Here is a 17,818-nt window from a genome sequence, read left to right as displayed (position 1 = left end):
AGTATTATCTTCTGTGCACTTCACCATTACATTTGCTGTGTCACATAAAATCTTAGTAAAATACTCTGTAGTTTGTATTTGGATTGTGTTCAAAAGATTTGAATACTTTTGCAAGGCAATTTACTGAACAGTTTCCAACACTGTGGCTTTACTGCTAAGGTTTTTTATGCTGTATAGTATAACTTAATGAACTAAAAGTTAAATAAAGCTGACAGTCGTGATCGCAGCATCTTCAGGTTAACGTCTGTAAATCTGGGTGAAAATGATACTGTTTACAAGTTCCTGTAATGAAGCTGTTCAGGCTGCTGATGGGTATCATTAACTACATGCTGCAGCAGAATACATAATGCAAACATTTTCACGAGTCGTGTCTTGTGAATTTAAATTAGCCAAATACTCTCTGACCTGTCATAAGAACACCAACACACAAAATCTTAAAGATACTCATCTGAGTTGGGGAACGTTTACTGTGTGTTGATAGTGTCACAAATCAAAGCATATTTAGTTGTTATTCTGTCATATTTTTTATTGCTTTGAATATGTTCAGCCAACACGATCCATGCTGCAGCCTGTGTTTCCTCCTGCAGGGGACGGCCAGGTGGACTTCGAGGAGTTCATGACGATACTGGGGCCTAAGCTGCTGTCGTCCGACAACAGAGAAGGATTCCTGGGCAACACCATTGACAACATCTTCTGGCAGGTGAGAGACAAACCTTCCTCCTACCTACGGGCAGACAGTCTGCTCCTCATCACTCAGGCGCCCTGTTACTTACCGGCTCCATCTTTTTCACCTCATCTAGCTCACCTCTGGCTGCGCATTTCAGCATTCAGAGGAGTGCTTACATGCTTAAGCTCGGCTCTGGTTCCTGCAGGGACTCTGCACCGACACAAATAAGAAAACACACACACACACACACACTCCAGTCCCCCCTACCTGCTTCTGCTGCCTGCCTGCCAGAAATTGTTTTTACTTAGAGACCTGAAGGAAAGGAGACCTGCAGAGAATTTACTTTGGTTTTTGTATGCGGGAGTGATTCTGGGTTTGTGTGCGCGTGTGCACGTGTGTGTGCGGGTGTGTGTGCGTGTGTGTGCAGGCATGTTCGTGCGCATGCGTGCGTGTTCGTGTGTGTGTGTGTGCGTGTGTTTATCATTCACAGTGTTGAAGGAGGCATTGCCAAAATAAGGATTTTAGAGATGCAGCACTGTCTCAAAAATGTTAGAGCATGTTTTCGTTCGAGAATCCGAACTGGGCATTAGTGTTGCAGCTCATGTACAAGCTTTTCTTACATCCTGACTTTGTTTATGAAAGCAGCTCCAGATGAAGAACATGCATTTTGTGCCTCATGGGTAAAGGCACAAAATGCATTATGGAAATGCATGAATGTTTGGGCATATTTGTGTGTTTTAAAAGCAAGGACTAGTTGAGTCTCAGCTCCTAGGAAGCTGCTCTCTGCTTTCCTGAAGTTAAATGAGATGAGAAGCATTTAGAGCACAAGTGTCAAACCTAAGGGCCATGGACCAAATCTGGCCCGCCAAACCATTTAATGTGGGCCTATAGACTCCAGGCACATATTACATCAAACACTCTCTCAAATTTTTAGTAATTGTGAAAAAATTCCTGCAGTTTATTGCAAATTTTCCAGAAAAATTATCAAAAACGTCGAATTTAAGTGACTACTAACTCCCACCTGCAGGTGGCAGTGTTTCTTACTTTTATGACTTCAGCCTTACTGGATGTCAAATTATAGTCAAAAAGTCACATTTAACATCATGTACATTTCTAAAATAACACCACAAAATCTGTGACCTTGATTTCAAAAATAAAATCGCAAAAAAGAGTCTAATTTTAAGAAGTAATTATCAACAGGTATTTATTAACATTTTATCAGTTTAATAGGTTTAATCTGGCACAAACAATCCTAGAGAACAATCATAATCTCTGATTTAGAGATTTAACCACCAACACATCTACAAAGATTTCCCTAATTCCAGATTTCATTGTGCAGTCTCTTCAAGAAGTATAATTTAAAAAACAACGGTGTGTTTATTCAAATTGGAAAAATAAACCAATTTAATGCAAAAGTATGCAGAGAGGGGAAAAAAATAGAGGTAAGCTGGACAATGAACAGGGATGAGAGTGGAAAGAGGTGGGAATGATGTAGGAGAGGAGAGGAGCAGATGCCCCACATAAAGATTTGGGAACATAAAGGAAAATCACAAAGGAGAAGAGGGAGAGAAAATTAAAGAAGTACAAGAGACTGTGATTCATGAAGGTCGCAGACAGTGAGCATCTCCGGGGTGATTTAAAACGCTCACCTCCCACAAAGGGAAACGGCAGACTCAAGGCAAACAGGAAGAAGAGTAGAGGAGAGCAGGAATAGATGGAGGAAGCGTAAAATAAAAGCATAAAGCAAAAGAATATATAAGTGGAGAGGAGGCGGGAGCGGGGATGAAATGGTGGGAGGAAGAGTGTCTCTGAGGATTGTGAGAGCTGCATTTTGAAAGTGTCTGTTTATATTTCACAGAGCTCAGAGGGAGACAGGAGAGTCATTGTGTTAAAAAAGGGAGAGATGGAAGAGGCTCTCCATGATGGATACGGCACGCTGAGCCATAATGACTCAGTTCAGCGTGTTCAGATGATGCGGTTCTTTGGGGAATTGGCTTGTTTTGTTCGGCGCTGGACAGAATTATCTGAATTATTAGGTGGGCATGCCTTAGAGGGTCGCTGGAAATGACAGAAATAAATGGATTTTGTTGCATTTTATTATCTTTTAAGGATACTCAACATTGTGTTGCATAAAATACAACTTTATGGCATATTTGCATTTTATTATCTGACAGGTACCATCCTGCACTGGATGAGCACAACGTGTCTGCTAGCAGATACACACCTGCTATTTGTTGGCAATTTGTTTATTATGTGACATGACATAAATAAGTTTTGACATATGCATCATATATCCAAACCCGAGAAAATTTCGGTGATCATTTTGTGGTTTGGTGAATAAAATACAGTTCTGTATAGAAAAGATCACTTAAAATGATCAGTTTGTCTGATTCTAGGTTTGTTTTAAACATATACCTGTTTCTAGGTGTATGTTTGAGTAAAATGGACGTTGGTCTTTCATTCTATGAACTACTGACACGTCTCTGAAATTACAAGTAAAAATTTTGTATATATTTGCAGAAAATGAGAAATGGACAAAATAACGAAAAGGATGACCTCAAATTAAGCAAAGAAGTTCATATTCATTTAGAAACAACAATATTGATGTTTCAACTCAGGAAGAGTTTATAATTCAATATTTGGTGGAATAACCAGCAGGTTTTCAGTTTGCGTCAGTGCAGTGGTCTTTTGTTTATGCGACATCTATTTTTTCCATCCCAGATTTTAAGATGGAAAAGGAAAATTCACATTCAGTTTAACACAATCAACTTTTAATGTTCATGTGTTATGGATTATTTAAAATTAGCAAAACAAGATTATTCATGAATGAGAAACTTTGAAACGTATTGAGAAAGTCATTCTGCCAGTGAAGTTATAATAAATGCATATTTATAAGAAGTTATAGGAAGTGACCAGTGGGATATGAATTCATTTTAATAATAATAAATAAATTAAATAAATAAATTTCAGATTCATATCTAATTACAGTGTTTGTAATCTGTTGTTTTCCTTAGCGTTTTGTGCTGGCTCTCTTCATTTATCCCTCTTCTTAAAAGTTTTTCTTTTTGTCAAAGGCGTATTTTAACTCCCTCCAAAGCTTTCCACTGGGATCTGTATTCTGGCTCTTGATTAAAAGAAACTTATTCTTTTTGCTCAGATTTTCTGGTCTTCATTGCTAAACCCCCCCAAGACTTTTGGCTCTTTCTTAACATTATAAATCTGGAAGTTGAAGAGTAAACAAAGTCTGTTTTAATCAATTTGGTGCCCAGAGTCAAATTCTGGTTCAGAAAATCGGACCCTCAGACCTGGATATGTGCTGAAATTAAAAAGTATTTTGCCTCCTCACTGACTCCATATGTAAACAGATTAAGGGTGCACGTGAGAAGTAAAAAAGCTATTATAGTGACCTCAGTTTTTCACACACTATCGCAGACAATTGCACTTTGAGGGGCTAAACTGCACAGAGAACTTTTCTTCTAAGGTTTCCTGATCCCGACGTAAACATTGAATCAAGCCTGATTCACAGAAGCTCAGTTCAAAACATCCCAGTTCATCCCAGCAGTCCGGTCCTCTGGTCCTGACTGTTCACAGTTGTTTTGGTTGGCAGTTTGTCAAATCTGATTCAGAATGGGCAAATGCTTCCCGCCAGCCAGACTATTGATTAAAGTTACTGGAGCCAATAAATTAAATGGTTTCTTTATGTAGTAGAGATGGATTCTGCTTTGAACTTATGAACACAACTGAATTTAGAAAACTTTCCAAAGTTAAGTCAAGGTTACAGCTTCTTGAATGATGACTTGTCTAGACGGTCTGACATTAATAATGTTGAGCTTTTAACGTATGTTTTATTTATCAGGGTTAAATTATTTTACAACAAAGGGCTTCAGTGATATTTTATATAAAGAAAAAGTAGCTACACAAGTTTGAATGTATGATGAATGTTTTTATGTTGGAGAAAGTCAAACAGGTTCATGATTATTAATACACATTCAAACCACTTCAAAACGTACAAGTGCAACTTTTCAGCAAGATATAGGAGTTTGTCTTAAGTAAATCGTTCCTTAATATCAATGAAAAATTACTATTTCCATTGGAAGATAAAGTCACTTATATCAAGACATTTTTCCATATAATAAGTGAAATAATCTGCCAATAAAACAAGAACTTTTTCATTAATATTAAGGAGTTAAATCAAGCTTCTACACTGTAAAAACACAAAGTCTTCCCAATTATTTTTGTCTTGTTTCTAGCACAAATATCTTAGTTCACTTGAAATAAGACAAAACCAACATAGAAGTAACTTTTTAGCAAAATATAGGAGCTCATTTTAATCCTATAGTTTCTTAGTATTTATCTGCCAATGGAACTAGTGATGTTTCATTAATACTAAGGAATTATTTACTTAAAACAAACTCATATACCTTGCTGAAATGTTACTTGTAAGTTTACTTTTCTTATCTCAAGTGAACAAAAATATTTGCACAGGAAACCAAACAAAAACACCTGGCAAGATTTTGTAATTTTGCAGTGTTTATCTTACTGAATGCTTATTTCTAAGTTTGCTTTGTCTTATTTCAAATGGATAAAGATATTTGCACTAGAAACTAAAACTACCTTGTAAGATTTTGTGTTTGTGCAGTGAAAACACTGTTGGTCGTAACCTAAAGCTTTAACCTCAAGTCTAAGGAAAATGTATGTTCAGTTCCTAAAACCTGGATTCATGTAGTGACTCTAATCACTACTGAAAAAACAAACATCATCCAGAAGAATGAGGATTTCTGCAGCTTTCCTACGAACACTTTTTGTCCATTTACGTTTCATTATGTGCACATTGGACTCATGCAGATATGACAAAGTTCACAATGTCTTCAAACTTCTGCATCCAATTATTTTTGAAGTTCTTTGTTGTATCATCATTTAGCTGTGGAAGAAAAATGGTTCAGAAAAATCCATGCTGATGATCAGGGTATGCAAATTTCTTGACACAAAAGTGGAAAAAGATGAAAAAAAAAAACTGTGGATGAAAAGAATCTCTTCCGTTTTCATTTGTTGAAGCAGCACGAAAAGCTATTTCTAATGAATCTTTTTAAAAAAACATTACATGCATGTTATATAACATCAGCCGTTTGGTGGATGCTTTGATCTGCAGTGCGGCACTTTGTGTGGAAATGCTTTCAATGTGGCGTCCAAACAGAGTGGAGCTTTTTATCTTCAGATTGTTGTGTTATGCTGACAAAATCTGATTTTATTCTGTAGATTGAGATTTTTACTGCATCTGTGTGGCCTGCTGACACCACACAACATAAACTTTATTTAAACTTAAGTGAAAATAGCGCAGAGTAAAACAAAAAGTGACTGTGATTGTACATCCAGTCAGTCTTGGTGGCCTTTCGGGGTCAGCAAACAGAGCAGGTGGAGGGTCTGAGGAAACAAGCTTGTGTTGCTTGAAGGCCGGGAGGATTAGATAGGAAGGACGCCGTGTTAGCACCTGTTCCTCTGATTGATGTGTCTTGACTCCTGCATGTCGCCGAGTCCCCTGCTGGGCTCCTGGTAGCAGCTCCATCATATGCACGCACAAACACAAAATGATTCAGAAAAGACAAAGACAAGAAAACTCAATATTTTGTCTGCCCCGTCCATCGCTCTGTTTGTCCTTCAGAGACAGCAGAGGAGGAAAGTAAAACATTCTGCCTGATAGCTGCAGGTAGCGGGCCTCCGCGCAGACAGACAGGAACATTGTGTGTTTTCTCTCTGCCTTCAGCTGTCATGTCATCTGTCCTGCTGCTGCTGTTCAAAGTCTTGTTCCTGTTTTTCATTGCTTGTGTTTTGGGCTGAGGCTGCTCTGACAAGAAGGAAAGCAGGAGTCAAGCAGTCCCTCTAACTGTGGTTGCCACTAACTGTTCCTGTGCCCTCAGGGTAGTTTTTGAGTGCATCCTGTCCCGTGTTTTGTAAAATATCTTCTTCAGCAGAGTTGCACTGCTGCGCAACAAGACAAATGTGAAAACCTGAAAGATCTCCTTCCTATTTAGCATCTTCTGAAAAATCAGAAGCAAAGATAATTTCATTATCATTCTGAAATCAAATTAGCAAAACTAGATTAGCTGTAGCAAATTATTTTAAGTTGGTGCAAAGAAACATTTTTTTCAGTGCAGAGGACATTATTGTTTTGTTTTTGCTACTAACTCTTGTTTTATGCAACATTGATTATATTTATGTATTTATAGAAAGAAATAAGTGTTTTAATGGGATGAAAATCAGTCTGCAGAATGAATTTTTCTACATTAAACCATCCATTCAGAGAAACAAGCAGATCTCTCTGTGTTTCTCACATTAATATCTATTTGGAATAAATCAAAAATGATTACACTTCAATTAAGGGACAAAAAGCACAAACAATTGCAACTGGTAATCAGAATGTATTTCATCATTAATCATCCTAATCTCTCTCTGCTGATAGTTTAACAGAGTAAATAAAAAACAAAAATAAATGAAATAAAACAAAATCAACTCTCCAAATACTCTACAGCACAGATGAGAAGCTTTAGGGATATCTGATTAAAATTAAATATCTTGAGCTCTCAGGAGTTTAACCCTTTAGTTGTCACCCCCAAAGATGCTAAAGACAGACAATGTTTACCATCCATCCATCCATCCATCCATCCATCCATTTTCTGTTCACCCTTCGTCCCTAATGGGGTCTGGAGGGTTGCTGGTTCCTCTCCAGCTGCGTTCCGGGCGAGAGGCGGGTTCACCCTGGACAGGTCGCCAGTCTGTCGCAGGGCAACACAGAAAACAGACAAGACAAACAACACACTCACACACTCACTCACACACACACACACCTAGGGAGAATTTAGAGAGACCAAATAACCTGACAGTCATGTTTTTGGACTGTGGGAGGAAGCCGGAGAACCCGGAGAGAACCCACCATGCACAGGGAGAACATGCAAACTCCATGCAGAAAGATCCCGGGCCGGGAATCGAATCCAGGACCTTCTTGCTGCAAGGCAACAGCTCTACCAACTGTGCCACTGTGCAGCCACAATGTTTACCAGTTTTTTTATTTTATTTTGTCTTTTTAAAGTGTTTTGTGACAGTCTAAAACAAAATGAAACTGAAAACCTGCCTCTTACAGAAATGTGAAATTGCACATTTGTTTTTTTAAAACTGTACCGTCTTGTGGTTCTCATGTGGTTCTGATTTGAAAAGGATGCAGATCATTCCTGATCAAACCCCGACTGAGCTAATCATGAAGACATAGTTGCTGAAAATTGCCTTGTCTTGCCTGTTTTAAACTTATTCTGACTGATATTTTTACACTTGTTTAAAGGTTGCAGATTATGTTAAAATAAAAAAGCTGTTTCAAGTTGCCACGTCTGGTTGAAGTCGATGTCGTCGTCTGTGTTGCTTTTTTTTGCTAGCTGCCTCATAAAGAGGAAAGAGGATCAGAATGAACACTAGGTTGTTGGAGTCTGCATTGAAATTGCTGTTTGTTAGTGACGCCTCCAGGGTTTTAAATTGATAGTATTTCTGTTTTCTTCTGTTCCCATTTCTGTGTTTGTGTGGGAGTTTCCATAATTACAGTGCAAATCACTCGAAAAGGCAATAGAAACTGTAAATTAAGACTTCTGCACAGAGAGTGATGCTTTCAAGTACATCATGATTTGAGAAAAATATCACTTTTTAGTTAATATACAGACATTTTAATAATGCTCACCTGGTTGATCTGATTTGTGTTAAATCAATACCTAACTTCCATTAGCTGGGCAAATTTTTAAAGTCAGTTGTGTTTCCAACAAAAGCACACAGGATGATAAATAATATACATTTCCAAAGACACAAATTATTAAACAGGAAAGAATTAAATATCAAGACAAATGTTGTGCACTTATATAATCCTTTTTTTAATCTGGTCGAGGTTCCACAAAGCACTTCACAATGCGTTTCCCATTCACAGACAGCCTTTCTATTATGTATTTGCACTCTGGATATGTAGTCCTTTTTAATATCATTCAGCCACCAGAGGAGGGATTTGGGAACAAATCCCCTCTCCAGTTTGGAAAACATCCAGCCTCCATGTGATCTGTTGTGTTTGGGGACAAAGAATAATTCAGAACCATCAATTAAACTTGGAGGTTCGGTTTCCTAAAAGAAAAAAATCTATTATTTTTACAGCACAAGATGAGCAAGACTATCATTCCCTTGCTAAAATGAGCATCTTCCCTTGTTACAACTCTTCCTCATCTCCACCACTATTGTCTGCCAGTTCTGTTTTCTCCATCTGCCTCTCACTACTTCATTCATCTGGCTTTTCTTGAACTTCATCATACTTTCCCTTTCTCAGCCTCCCTCTTTCCGCTCGTTTTTCGCCTTGCCTGCCTCAGAGAGGCCATCTGTTGTGCTAAACCATGCAGCTGATGGTATTCCAGGATGCCAGCGATGTAAATATTCCAGACATGCTAGTGGGTTTCAGGACGCTGGGCGCTCGTGTATCCAGGGGTATTAGTGGAGTCTGCTGAGAGTTTCGGAAAGCAGGTGAATTTTTTTGGATCAGTGGAGGCGGAATAAGAGTCTGATGTTAAATGAGAAGCAGATGACAGCCTCATAAATCATCTTGAACGTCTACAAACACCAACCACAGAGATGCAAACATGTCTCTGTTTTACTGTAATTATTGAAGCTGTTAGAGGGATTGTGTGGTTGTGCATGTTGATGTCAAATATCAAAATAACTTAGACCATTATTTAGGAACTTCTTCCTTTAAATACAATCAGAATTTCACACAGAATTACACTAAAAGTAGCACCAGTGTTCCTTCACATCACAAAATATTTTCTAATTTTGCTGATGTTTCTGTGTCTCTGCATTGATCCCTTTGGTCCCCTGCAGTTTGACATGCAGCAGCTGTCTCTGGATGAGCTCAAGCAGGTTCTGTTTCACGCCTTCCGGGACCACTTGACGATGAAGGACATAGAGAACATCATCATCACGGAGGAGGAGAGCCTCAACGAAACCTCAGGGAACTGCCCTGAGTACGAAGGAGGTGAGGAAGCTGCTCTCAGGCAAAGTTTTGATCCTCTAATGAAGACTTGAAAAGCTTCTCGTGGGAAACATTGCGCTCTGTTGCTGTTGCTGTTATTTTACAAGGTCAGCACTAAGGGACCGAAACATTTGTTATCAACTTATATGATCAGAAAATAGAGTGAAATATTGTTTTGCTCTTTTCCCAGTTGGCTGATTAGAAAACTAGACTTTACACCGTGTTCCAAATTATTATGCAAATTGGATTTAAGTGTTTGGTCTGTACTCAGACTTTTGGTCTGTACTGTATATATATGAATTTTAGAAAAGTAATAAAAGTCCTTAAAGAATTAATTGTCATTTTTGCATACAGAAATAGTTCAGGGGTCTTCAGCCTTAGTCCTCTGCAGGTTTGAGATGCATGCAAGTGGAGAATTAAAATAAAATTCTGGCACTTTTCAGAACTGACTGAATCCTGCTGGTCTTGGTGGGCAGACTGAGATATTCCTCAAACAAGAGAAGGAATTAGGAATTAATGCAGAAATGTTGGTTGAGGAGGTGATAAGGAGGTAAAGGAGGGGACTGGCCGTACCATGGAGTTATTAGAAGAGGAAAATTAAGAGTTTTAAAAAGAGGAAATAGAAAATCAGCTGTATTTTTCCCCCACATTAACCCTGATCTCACATCCTCCTCCTCCCTCTTTCATGTCGGCTTCTTTCCCATCCGTCCAGTGGGACCTCTGTACCTTTGACAGTTTCTCTTAGATCCAGCAGTCGGAGCTTTGACGCTGACTTATTGATGAGTGTGTGATTCTAACAGGCTGAGACATGGGACCTGACAGAGAGGAAACTTTTGGCTTTTTACTTCAGCCTGTTGGAGAACACATCTGCCTCTTCCTAACGCTCTCATTTTTAATCTCTGGGAGTCTCTGTCTTTGGAGAACAAAAGCTCTCAACCCAAACAGCAGCAGAGCAAAACTTCCACCTCCGTCTGTCTTTCTTTGTTTTTGCTGCTGCTGTACACGTTTGTAGCCAGTCTGTGCCTGTTATGTACCATTCCTTTTACATCAGAGATGATGCTCTCATAATCTGGGTCACAAACATGAGAAGCAAAACAAGGCAGCAGGAAATCTTAGCTGCTGTGTCATCTATATTTGTTTCAGTCAAAGAAACGGTGGATCCCTGGGGAGCAAAGAAGAAATCCTAAAACTTAAATTTTAATCTTGGTTCAACAGAAGACACATAGGAATGAATTTATTATTTCAGCAGCTCTAAAATATTTTAGCATGATTATAGTTGACAGTCTCAGAAGTCTGTATTTAAGATTTTATGGCTGGTGTTATGAACTCAATGGTTGTGCAACTGTGCCCAAATTAGATGAGCGAATCCTTTATAACTTTAAATACAAGTGCATAAACGTTACCATCAGATTCTTGAGTCAAATTAAGTGTATGTTTCCTATTCTCTGTTGCTATAATTTTCATAGTCTTGTGACAATGACAATCCATGTGAAGACAGATCTATTTGAGACAGACAATCTTCTAATCTCCTTTTGTCTGCCATTTACATAGAGAATGTATGAGGCGCTACAATAATCCCTGTGGTCAGATACGTTTTGGATAGTTTCTTAAACGTTTTCAGACCAAAGACCATTTAATAAACGCTCACTTACCACTGAAACTTAAGCCATTTATCTATTGTTAATTTTAAACGCAATCCTTTGGTAAGCTAACTGTAGCGTCGCGCCCCCTAGTGGTCCGCGAGGTACTGCATGTAAACCACCGTTTATTTGCTGTTACGTCATCTCTAAGCGCGAAGCTACAATTAGCTTACCAAAAGATTGCGTTTAAAATTAATTAACAATAGATAAATGGCTTAAGTTTAAGTGGTAAGTGAGCGTTTATTAAATGGTCTTTGGCCCGAAAAAGTTTAAGAAACTATCCAAAACGTATCTGACCACAGGGATTATTGTAGCGCCATTATTGTTTGAGAAAGACAGGTTTTACTTTAGGGTGAGATGACAACAAAATAATTTTTAATTCAGCTTCTTCTTCTCTGTTTTTTTGAACAGCGGGAGCTCTGGGCAGAAATTTAACAGTTTAATAACAGGCCGTGAAACAGTAGAATCACACTCGGGCTTCACAAGACAATTTGACAGCTACAAAAGTTATATTCGTTTGTTTTTCCCATCGGTTTTGATTTTAGAAGATAGAAAGTCCAACGAATGTAAATGTTTTTGTTCTTAATGCAATGGATTTTCCTGTTAGGCATCATGAAAACAAATTTGACTTATTTTTCCATGTTATATGTTCACATTACTGCATATAGCTGTGCCTCAAACAGGGATTTCTTGAGTGTGTATGCTCCCATTCCTTCAACCTTTCAACATTTATTTTTGTTTGTGTGTTCATATGTTGCAAATATGAAACTTTAATATATTTCTGTTATTCTGTTAATATTTTTTCTGATTTCCTTGTTAAAATCTGATTAGCTGATAGGATTTGGGGTTTGACGGGTTTATAAAATAGTCTAATTATGAATCACCAAGAATTACAAAACATTCTCATGTTTTTTTTTCTTATTCTTGTCATTCCTTCCAGTTCATCCTAAGAAGAAGAATCGGCAGACATGTGTCAGGAAGAGCCTGATCTGCGCCTTCGCCATGGCTTTCATCATCAGTGTCATGCTTATCGCAGCCAATCAGATGCTGCGGAACGGCATGGAGTGAAACCAGTTGCACTGTGAGCATGAGGAGTGGGACAGAAACAGCCATGACCTCACATTTTCTCTTTGCAGCCAAAGCTGGACCAGCCACAACCCAAGCACTTCTCAAAACAATCAGTTGACCTTTGTTTTCCTAGTTTTTGTGTGAATTATTCTTAGAAAACGGACAGAGTGGATTAAACGTGGAGGTTTTCTTGTTTTGCAATGAAGATGTCACCAGGTGAAGTCACTTGAATTTTAAATGCAAAACAGTTATGGTTTTCTATAAATTGTGACACTAAACTAGAATTACTTTGCTGTTTTCAAGGTGAAAACGACCCTTTAAACTTAATTTTACAATTAACAGAAATGCTTATCAGGTGCTTTGAGCCATTCTTGATTTTCAAAACAGTAAATGCTTCAAAAAGCTGCATATTTACTCTTGAAAATGTGCAGGGAATGTGAACGGAGTGAATGTGAGCACTCTATCCTGGCCACAGCATTGAAATTCATACCAGTTTCCTCGCATCTCATGTAGCCGTGCATCAACGTCACGTTTAGCGTGAAGCATTTGCATCCTCAGCTCAGTCTGCTGTTTGTGCTACTGTGTCAAATCTTTATGTGTATGTAGAGGAAGCACAACTCAACTCTCAGAAAGGGACCACTGGATTCCCATCACGTTTTAGTCCGATGTTTTTGTGGTGTGGAAAAGACAATGTATATAGATAATTTGCAAAAACCTCATGAGCGTTGTAAAAATAGACCAAACTGAATTCAGTTATTATCAGGTATGCGTTTGTGGGGGAAAGGCCTCATATTTGCATTTCATTGTTATACAGCTCATCTGTAGAAACCCCCTGACACCATGCCAGTATATATATTGCCATTAACTAAAGATTTCCCCATAGATTTTTGCCACCTATCTTATGTAATCTTTTACTCCTCTCAATAGTAGAAAGTACACTGCAAAAACACAAAATGAGCTCTTGGAGTCAATAATTTCTCAATATAACATGGAGGAAATGTCTTGTTATAAATGAAATAATCTTCCAGTGGAACTAGAACTTTTTCATCAATATTGAGGAATAATTTACTTAAAACAAGCTCATATTTCAATTATTTTTGCAGTGTACAAAAATAAGAAAAACTACTAAGCTTTAATATTTTCCAACTGGCCACTTCATTAGATTCCTCTGTTAACACAAACGACAATAACATGGCAGCAAGTCGCTGCATTTTGGTGACTTTGAACCTGGCAGGATTGTTGGTTTGAATATTTCAGACACTGCGAATCTACATGCACACCCATCTCTCAGTTCCACAGAAAATGGCCCAAATAAGAGAAAATACCCCTGGAGAAACAGCTCTGTGGAGACAATCTCTTGTTGACGTCAGAGGAGGATGATCAGACTGGATGGAGATGATATAAGACAAATGCAGTTCAAATAACCACTTGTTAAAACCAAGGTCGGACAGTAAAACATGTTTTCAGCTGCAATATTCAGCTTTTAGAAACAGAATTTGGTGTATAAAACGTGAAAGCACAGCACAGGTTGCTGGTGATGATGTAGAGAAATACTTTCAATTTCGGCCCCTGGGTACTAATCTGATAATCTCCCTTCCTTTACAGCCTCAGTGGACCTATTTCCTGAAGGATACCTCCTGCAGAATAATGGTCTGTGTGAGGAAGCTAAAAATCTTCTTAAATTGAGAATTAGTTTATTGTAGTCCTCCAGGGGTCAATTCAACAGAGCACCTTCATATCATGGATTTACAGCTAACAAATCTAAATCAACCATGTGAAGAAGGACCAGAGGACGTTTCTGACCCAATAGTCAATGCTACGGAGAATCAAAGTGGTGGTATACCTAACAAGGTGTACCTAATAAAGTGGAAGGTGAGTCTGGATAAACAGGAGACGTGTAGTTAGGTTCTTGGAAAAGGTTTCCCTCTAGTGGTCAAGACGGGAACTGAAGCTTAATCTGAGCCTTCAGATTTGTTGTTGGGAGATTATTTTGTTGTATATCTGTAAAAAAAATAATATATCTTCAACCCTTTTTTCTTTTTTTTGCTCAGGACTAAATGTAAAACTAATATTTTCCAAACATATTTTTTCTTAAAAAAAACTCGTTTTACAAGAAGATTTACTTTGAGACTCTAAAACCACACAAGATCACCTCACACCCATAAAAATGTAATTTAAAGATGAAAATTACCAAATGATTCTGAAATGTCTGCTCCAGATTATAAATTATGTATTTACAAACAGATATAAAGAAAATGTGGGACGTAGTAACAAAAACTTGGTTAATAGACATGGGCTGGCCTTCATTTTTACAGTAGCAGGGTATTGACACAAAAGTTTGAAATCAAATTATCTTACAGAATCTAATATATTTTAGAATCTAGTTTTCTTATTTAACAGAAAAGTCACTGTTTTTCCTGTACAGCATCCTAAATGAGATTGAAGGATGGCGTTACTTTTAGCTTTAACGTCATCACTCTGGGAAATTTCAACCAGAGATGTGATAGCTTCATTTCAGCCAGATGACGGCAGTGTGCAGCATCATACAGCCAGAGAAGATTCTGATCAACATGGGACTTTCTCTGGCAGCCCATTAACGTGACTTTAATCTGGAAGAACAAAATTTAAGCACATTTTTTAAAATTATGGTACCCTGGTACAGCTAACCAGCCCATGTCTAATCAATAAATTAGTTTTTATAAGATAATTATGTGAATATAAAGTATCCTGTATCATAAATGTCACTTCAGCTAACCTGTCCAGCCCTGTGTAGATCATTACTCCTGACTTTGACTTCATTATATTCATGTGCAATTGAAACCAGATATTGAAATACGCTTTACAAAAAGACACATGACTACTTTTATCAAAATCTGACAAAACGTCGGGCAAAAATTCTCCTGTATTTTAAATAACATGCATGATGTTGGTCATTATGGTCAAACATTTCAGTTTATATTCATTAGAAGACAGGAAATGTCTATAAAATCTAAGGTCTTGGTTCTTGTGTGTACAAACTACAATCTGGCATTTTATGCTGCTTTTAGAGTAAATGACTTCTTCCTCTCTGAGTGGCTTTCCTGCCCACGTCGGTACAGGACTCATTTTCTGACTTCAGCCAGGATTTTCACATTTTTGTTTCTGATCTGTGGTTGATAAGCACATTTTACACCAAACCTCTGGCACACAGAAAACATCTCTTTCCTGAACAAAACACTGATGGACATTTCTTTTCTGTTCATACTGGGAAATTATTGGTTAGAAAAAGATGAACCTTGTATTTTCAGACATCTGGTCATTGCACACTGCAAAAAAAACACCATTGCTAATTTACAGTAAAATACCGGCAGCTGTGGTGGCCAGTGTTTTACCATATAAATATTGATTTTATCATATGTTACCATAATTATATGGGGTTTAAAACCTGTATAAATACGGACTTATACGTATAAATACAGATTGCCTCCAAAAACACATTGCCTCCTTTTCTGATATCATGGAAAAATCTAAAGAAATCAGAAAAAGTGCACTGTAAAAAAATTGTCTCTCATATACAGCAGCTGTGGTTGGAAGAATATTTTATAAATACAGTAAGGGCTGTATTTATACAGTAACATCAATTTTTCTATGGTAAAATAAACTCGTATTTATAAATACAATAAAATTCTGGCAACCACAGATGCCAGTATTTTAAGTTTTTTACAGTGCATTTTTTCTGATTTCTTTAGATTTTCCATGATGTCAAACAAGAAGGCAATGTGTGAAATAATCAAAGGCTTATGAAAGCATGATATGATATGATATGATATGATATGATATGATATGATATGATATGATATGATATGATATGATGACTTCCAATAGTGTTAAAATATAGCATTCCAGTGGTCATTTGTCGTGTTTTTGAGTTGGAAAATGTTAAAAGTTGAGAGGAAATTTGAAAACATCACTTGATAATAATGTGTTATTGGAAAATAAATATCTGAACACCAACTATAAAGTCTAAAAATGCAAACATTAAAAAAGCTAAAATAAATAAGCAATGCTAAGAGTAAAGCCTGGTGGCCTGCCAGGCTTATAATACACTGGGGGAAACCCTGGCGTTATAGGGAACGTTTTGTTTCACTTCACAATGAACAAACTGTATCTTTTTATACAGTGTATATAAATATCTGGTTTCTACTCTGTGTAGATTGGATTCCCTAACTGCATGGTGCTCCCTTTGGGTCAAACATTGGACCGGAGACTAATTGTTCCCTTTGGACAAATCTCTTGCAATATTCTGCTGGGGGTTTCTTGGACTGTTGCCCATGTGGATTAAACCTGAGGCAGAACTTTCAGTCAAGCTGGAGTGCATCCATGTGGGTTTACAGGACGACGTTGTGAAAATGTAAAATCAGCGAGAGAACTTTTTCTTTCAAAACAAGGTCAAGTATCACAGCTAAACTGTATAATACTGTAAATCAGTGAGCATGTTGTCGTTAAAAAAAGGGATTCAGTTCCTCTTTCCTGTTGGTTTAAATGTAATTATGTATGTATTACTGTCACATATTTGACTTTCCTATTTATACTGTAATAGCCATTTTTATAGTTTCTACTAGCTATTAATCAAATCAGAGAGCAGAAGAGGGCATTTTCATAAATATGCAAATACAAAGTCACACCATCATCATCCTCAGCATCATCTACGTGTCGCATCATCTGTAGAAGAGTCTCACTGTGGATGGTTCTACACACTGATCCAATATGTCATGTATTTTAATCACTTGCCAGTCTAAAATAATGTCCTCACTGTCCTCTACAAACTTCTGCGTAAAGTATTACTCACCTGCAGTTTATCTAAATAGAAATGTTTCATTTTGAGATCATTGCATGACTGTTTAAGGGAAACCCGTTTAAGGTTCACATTATTGTACCCGTGCTTCTGTAACAGGACAAGAACCAGTTTATGGTTTTCATGTTTTTGAAGTTTGTTTTTACCAAAACATGTTTTTACCAGTTGTATATTGTACAGAGATAAAACTAAACACAGATAGCTAATACAACCTCGGCATGCTGCTTAGAAAAGGAGAACGAAAACAGCAATAGTTACCAACTGAATGGATATTTAAAATGCAAAGTTTAATCTGAGTATTCTAAAAAAAGTATATCTATATATGTTTATGCAATAAAACCTTGTTTTGATAGAAACCGATGTACCTGTGTTTACTTGTCTACGTTTTAAAGAATATTTGGTTCAGTGAAAGAGTTAACATGTCATCTGAAAAAGATGAATATCTTACTTTATGCTGATTTTAGATTTCTGTTGAGTTGGATTTATCTTGGGAATCAGATTATGGAATGATGAAGCAGTGCAGTTTATCCTGTTCTGATTGCAAGTCAGAAAACAAATGCTACTTTCTT

The 17,818-nt window shown here is 37.4% G+C and overlaps 1 protein-coding gene across 3 annotated transcripts in view; it reads left to right on the top strand.

Moving 5' to 3' along the window:
• Window positions 1-17,600, top strand: part of caln2 (calneuron 2) — a 37,095-nt gene extending 19,495 nt beyond the window's left edge. For 2 of the 3 annotated variants that reach the window (XM_044140542.1, XM_044140541.1), the window contains exons 4-6: window positions 588-700; window positions 9,557-9,710; window positions 12,288-17,600. In XM_044140542.1, the coding sequence (XP_043996477.1) occupies window positions 588-700; window positions 9,557-9,710; window positions 12,288-12,415 (395 nt within the window). In that variant the 3' untranslated portion in view covers window positions 12,416-17,600. The remainder of the gene's footprint in view (window positions 1-587; window positions 701-9,556; window positions 9,711-12,287) is intronic. The other variant, XR_006372934.1, reaches the window with a different exon arrangement.
• Window positions 17,601-17,818: the final 218 nt, after the last annotated feature.

This window comes from Gambusia affinis, linkage group LG15 (genome assembly GCF_019740435.1).
Source record: "Gambusia affinis linkage group LG15, SWU_Gaff_1.0, whole genome shotgun sequence".
Classification (NCBI taxonomy): Eukaryota; Metazoa; Chordata; class Actinopteri; order Cyprinodontiformes; family Poeciliidae; genus Gambusia; species Gambusia affinis.
This window is presented reverse-complemented; position numbering and strand designations above follow the sequence as displayed.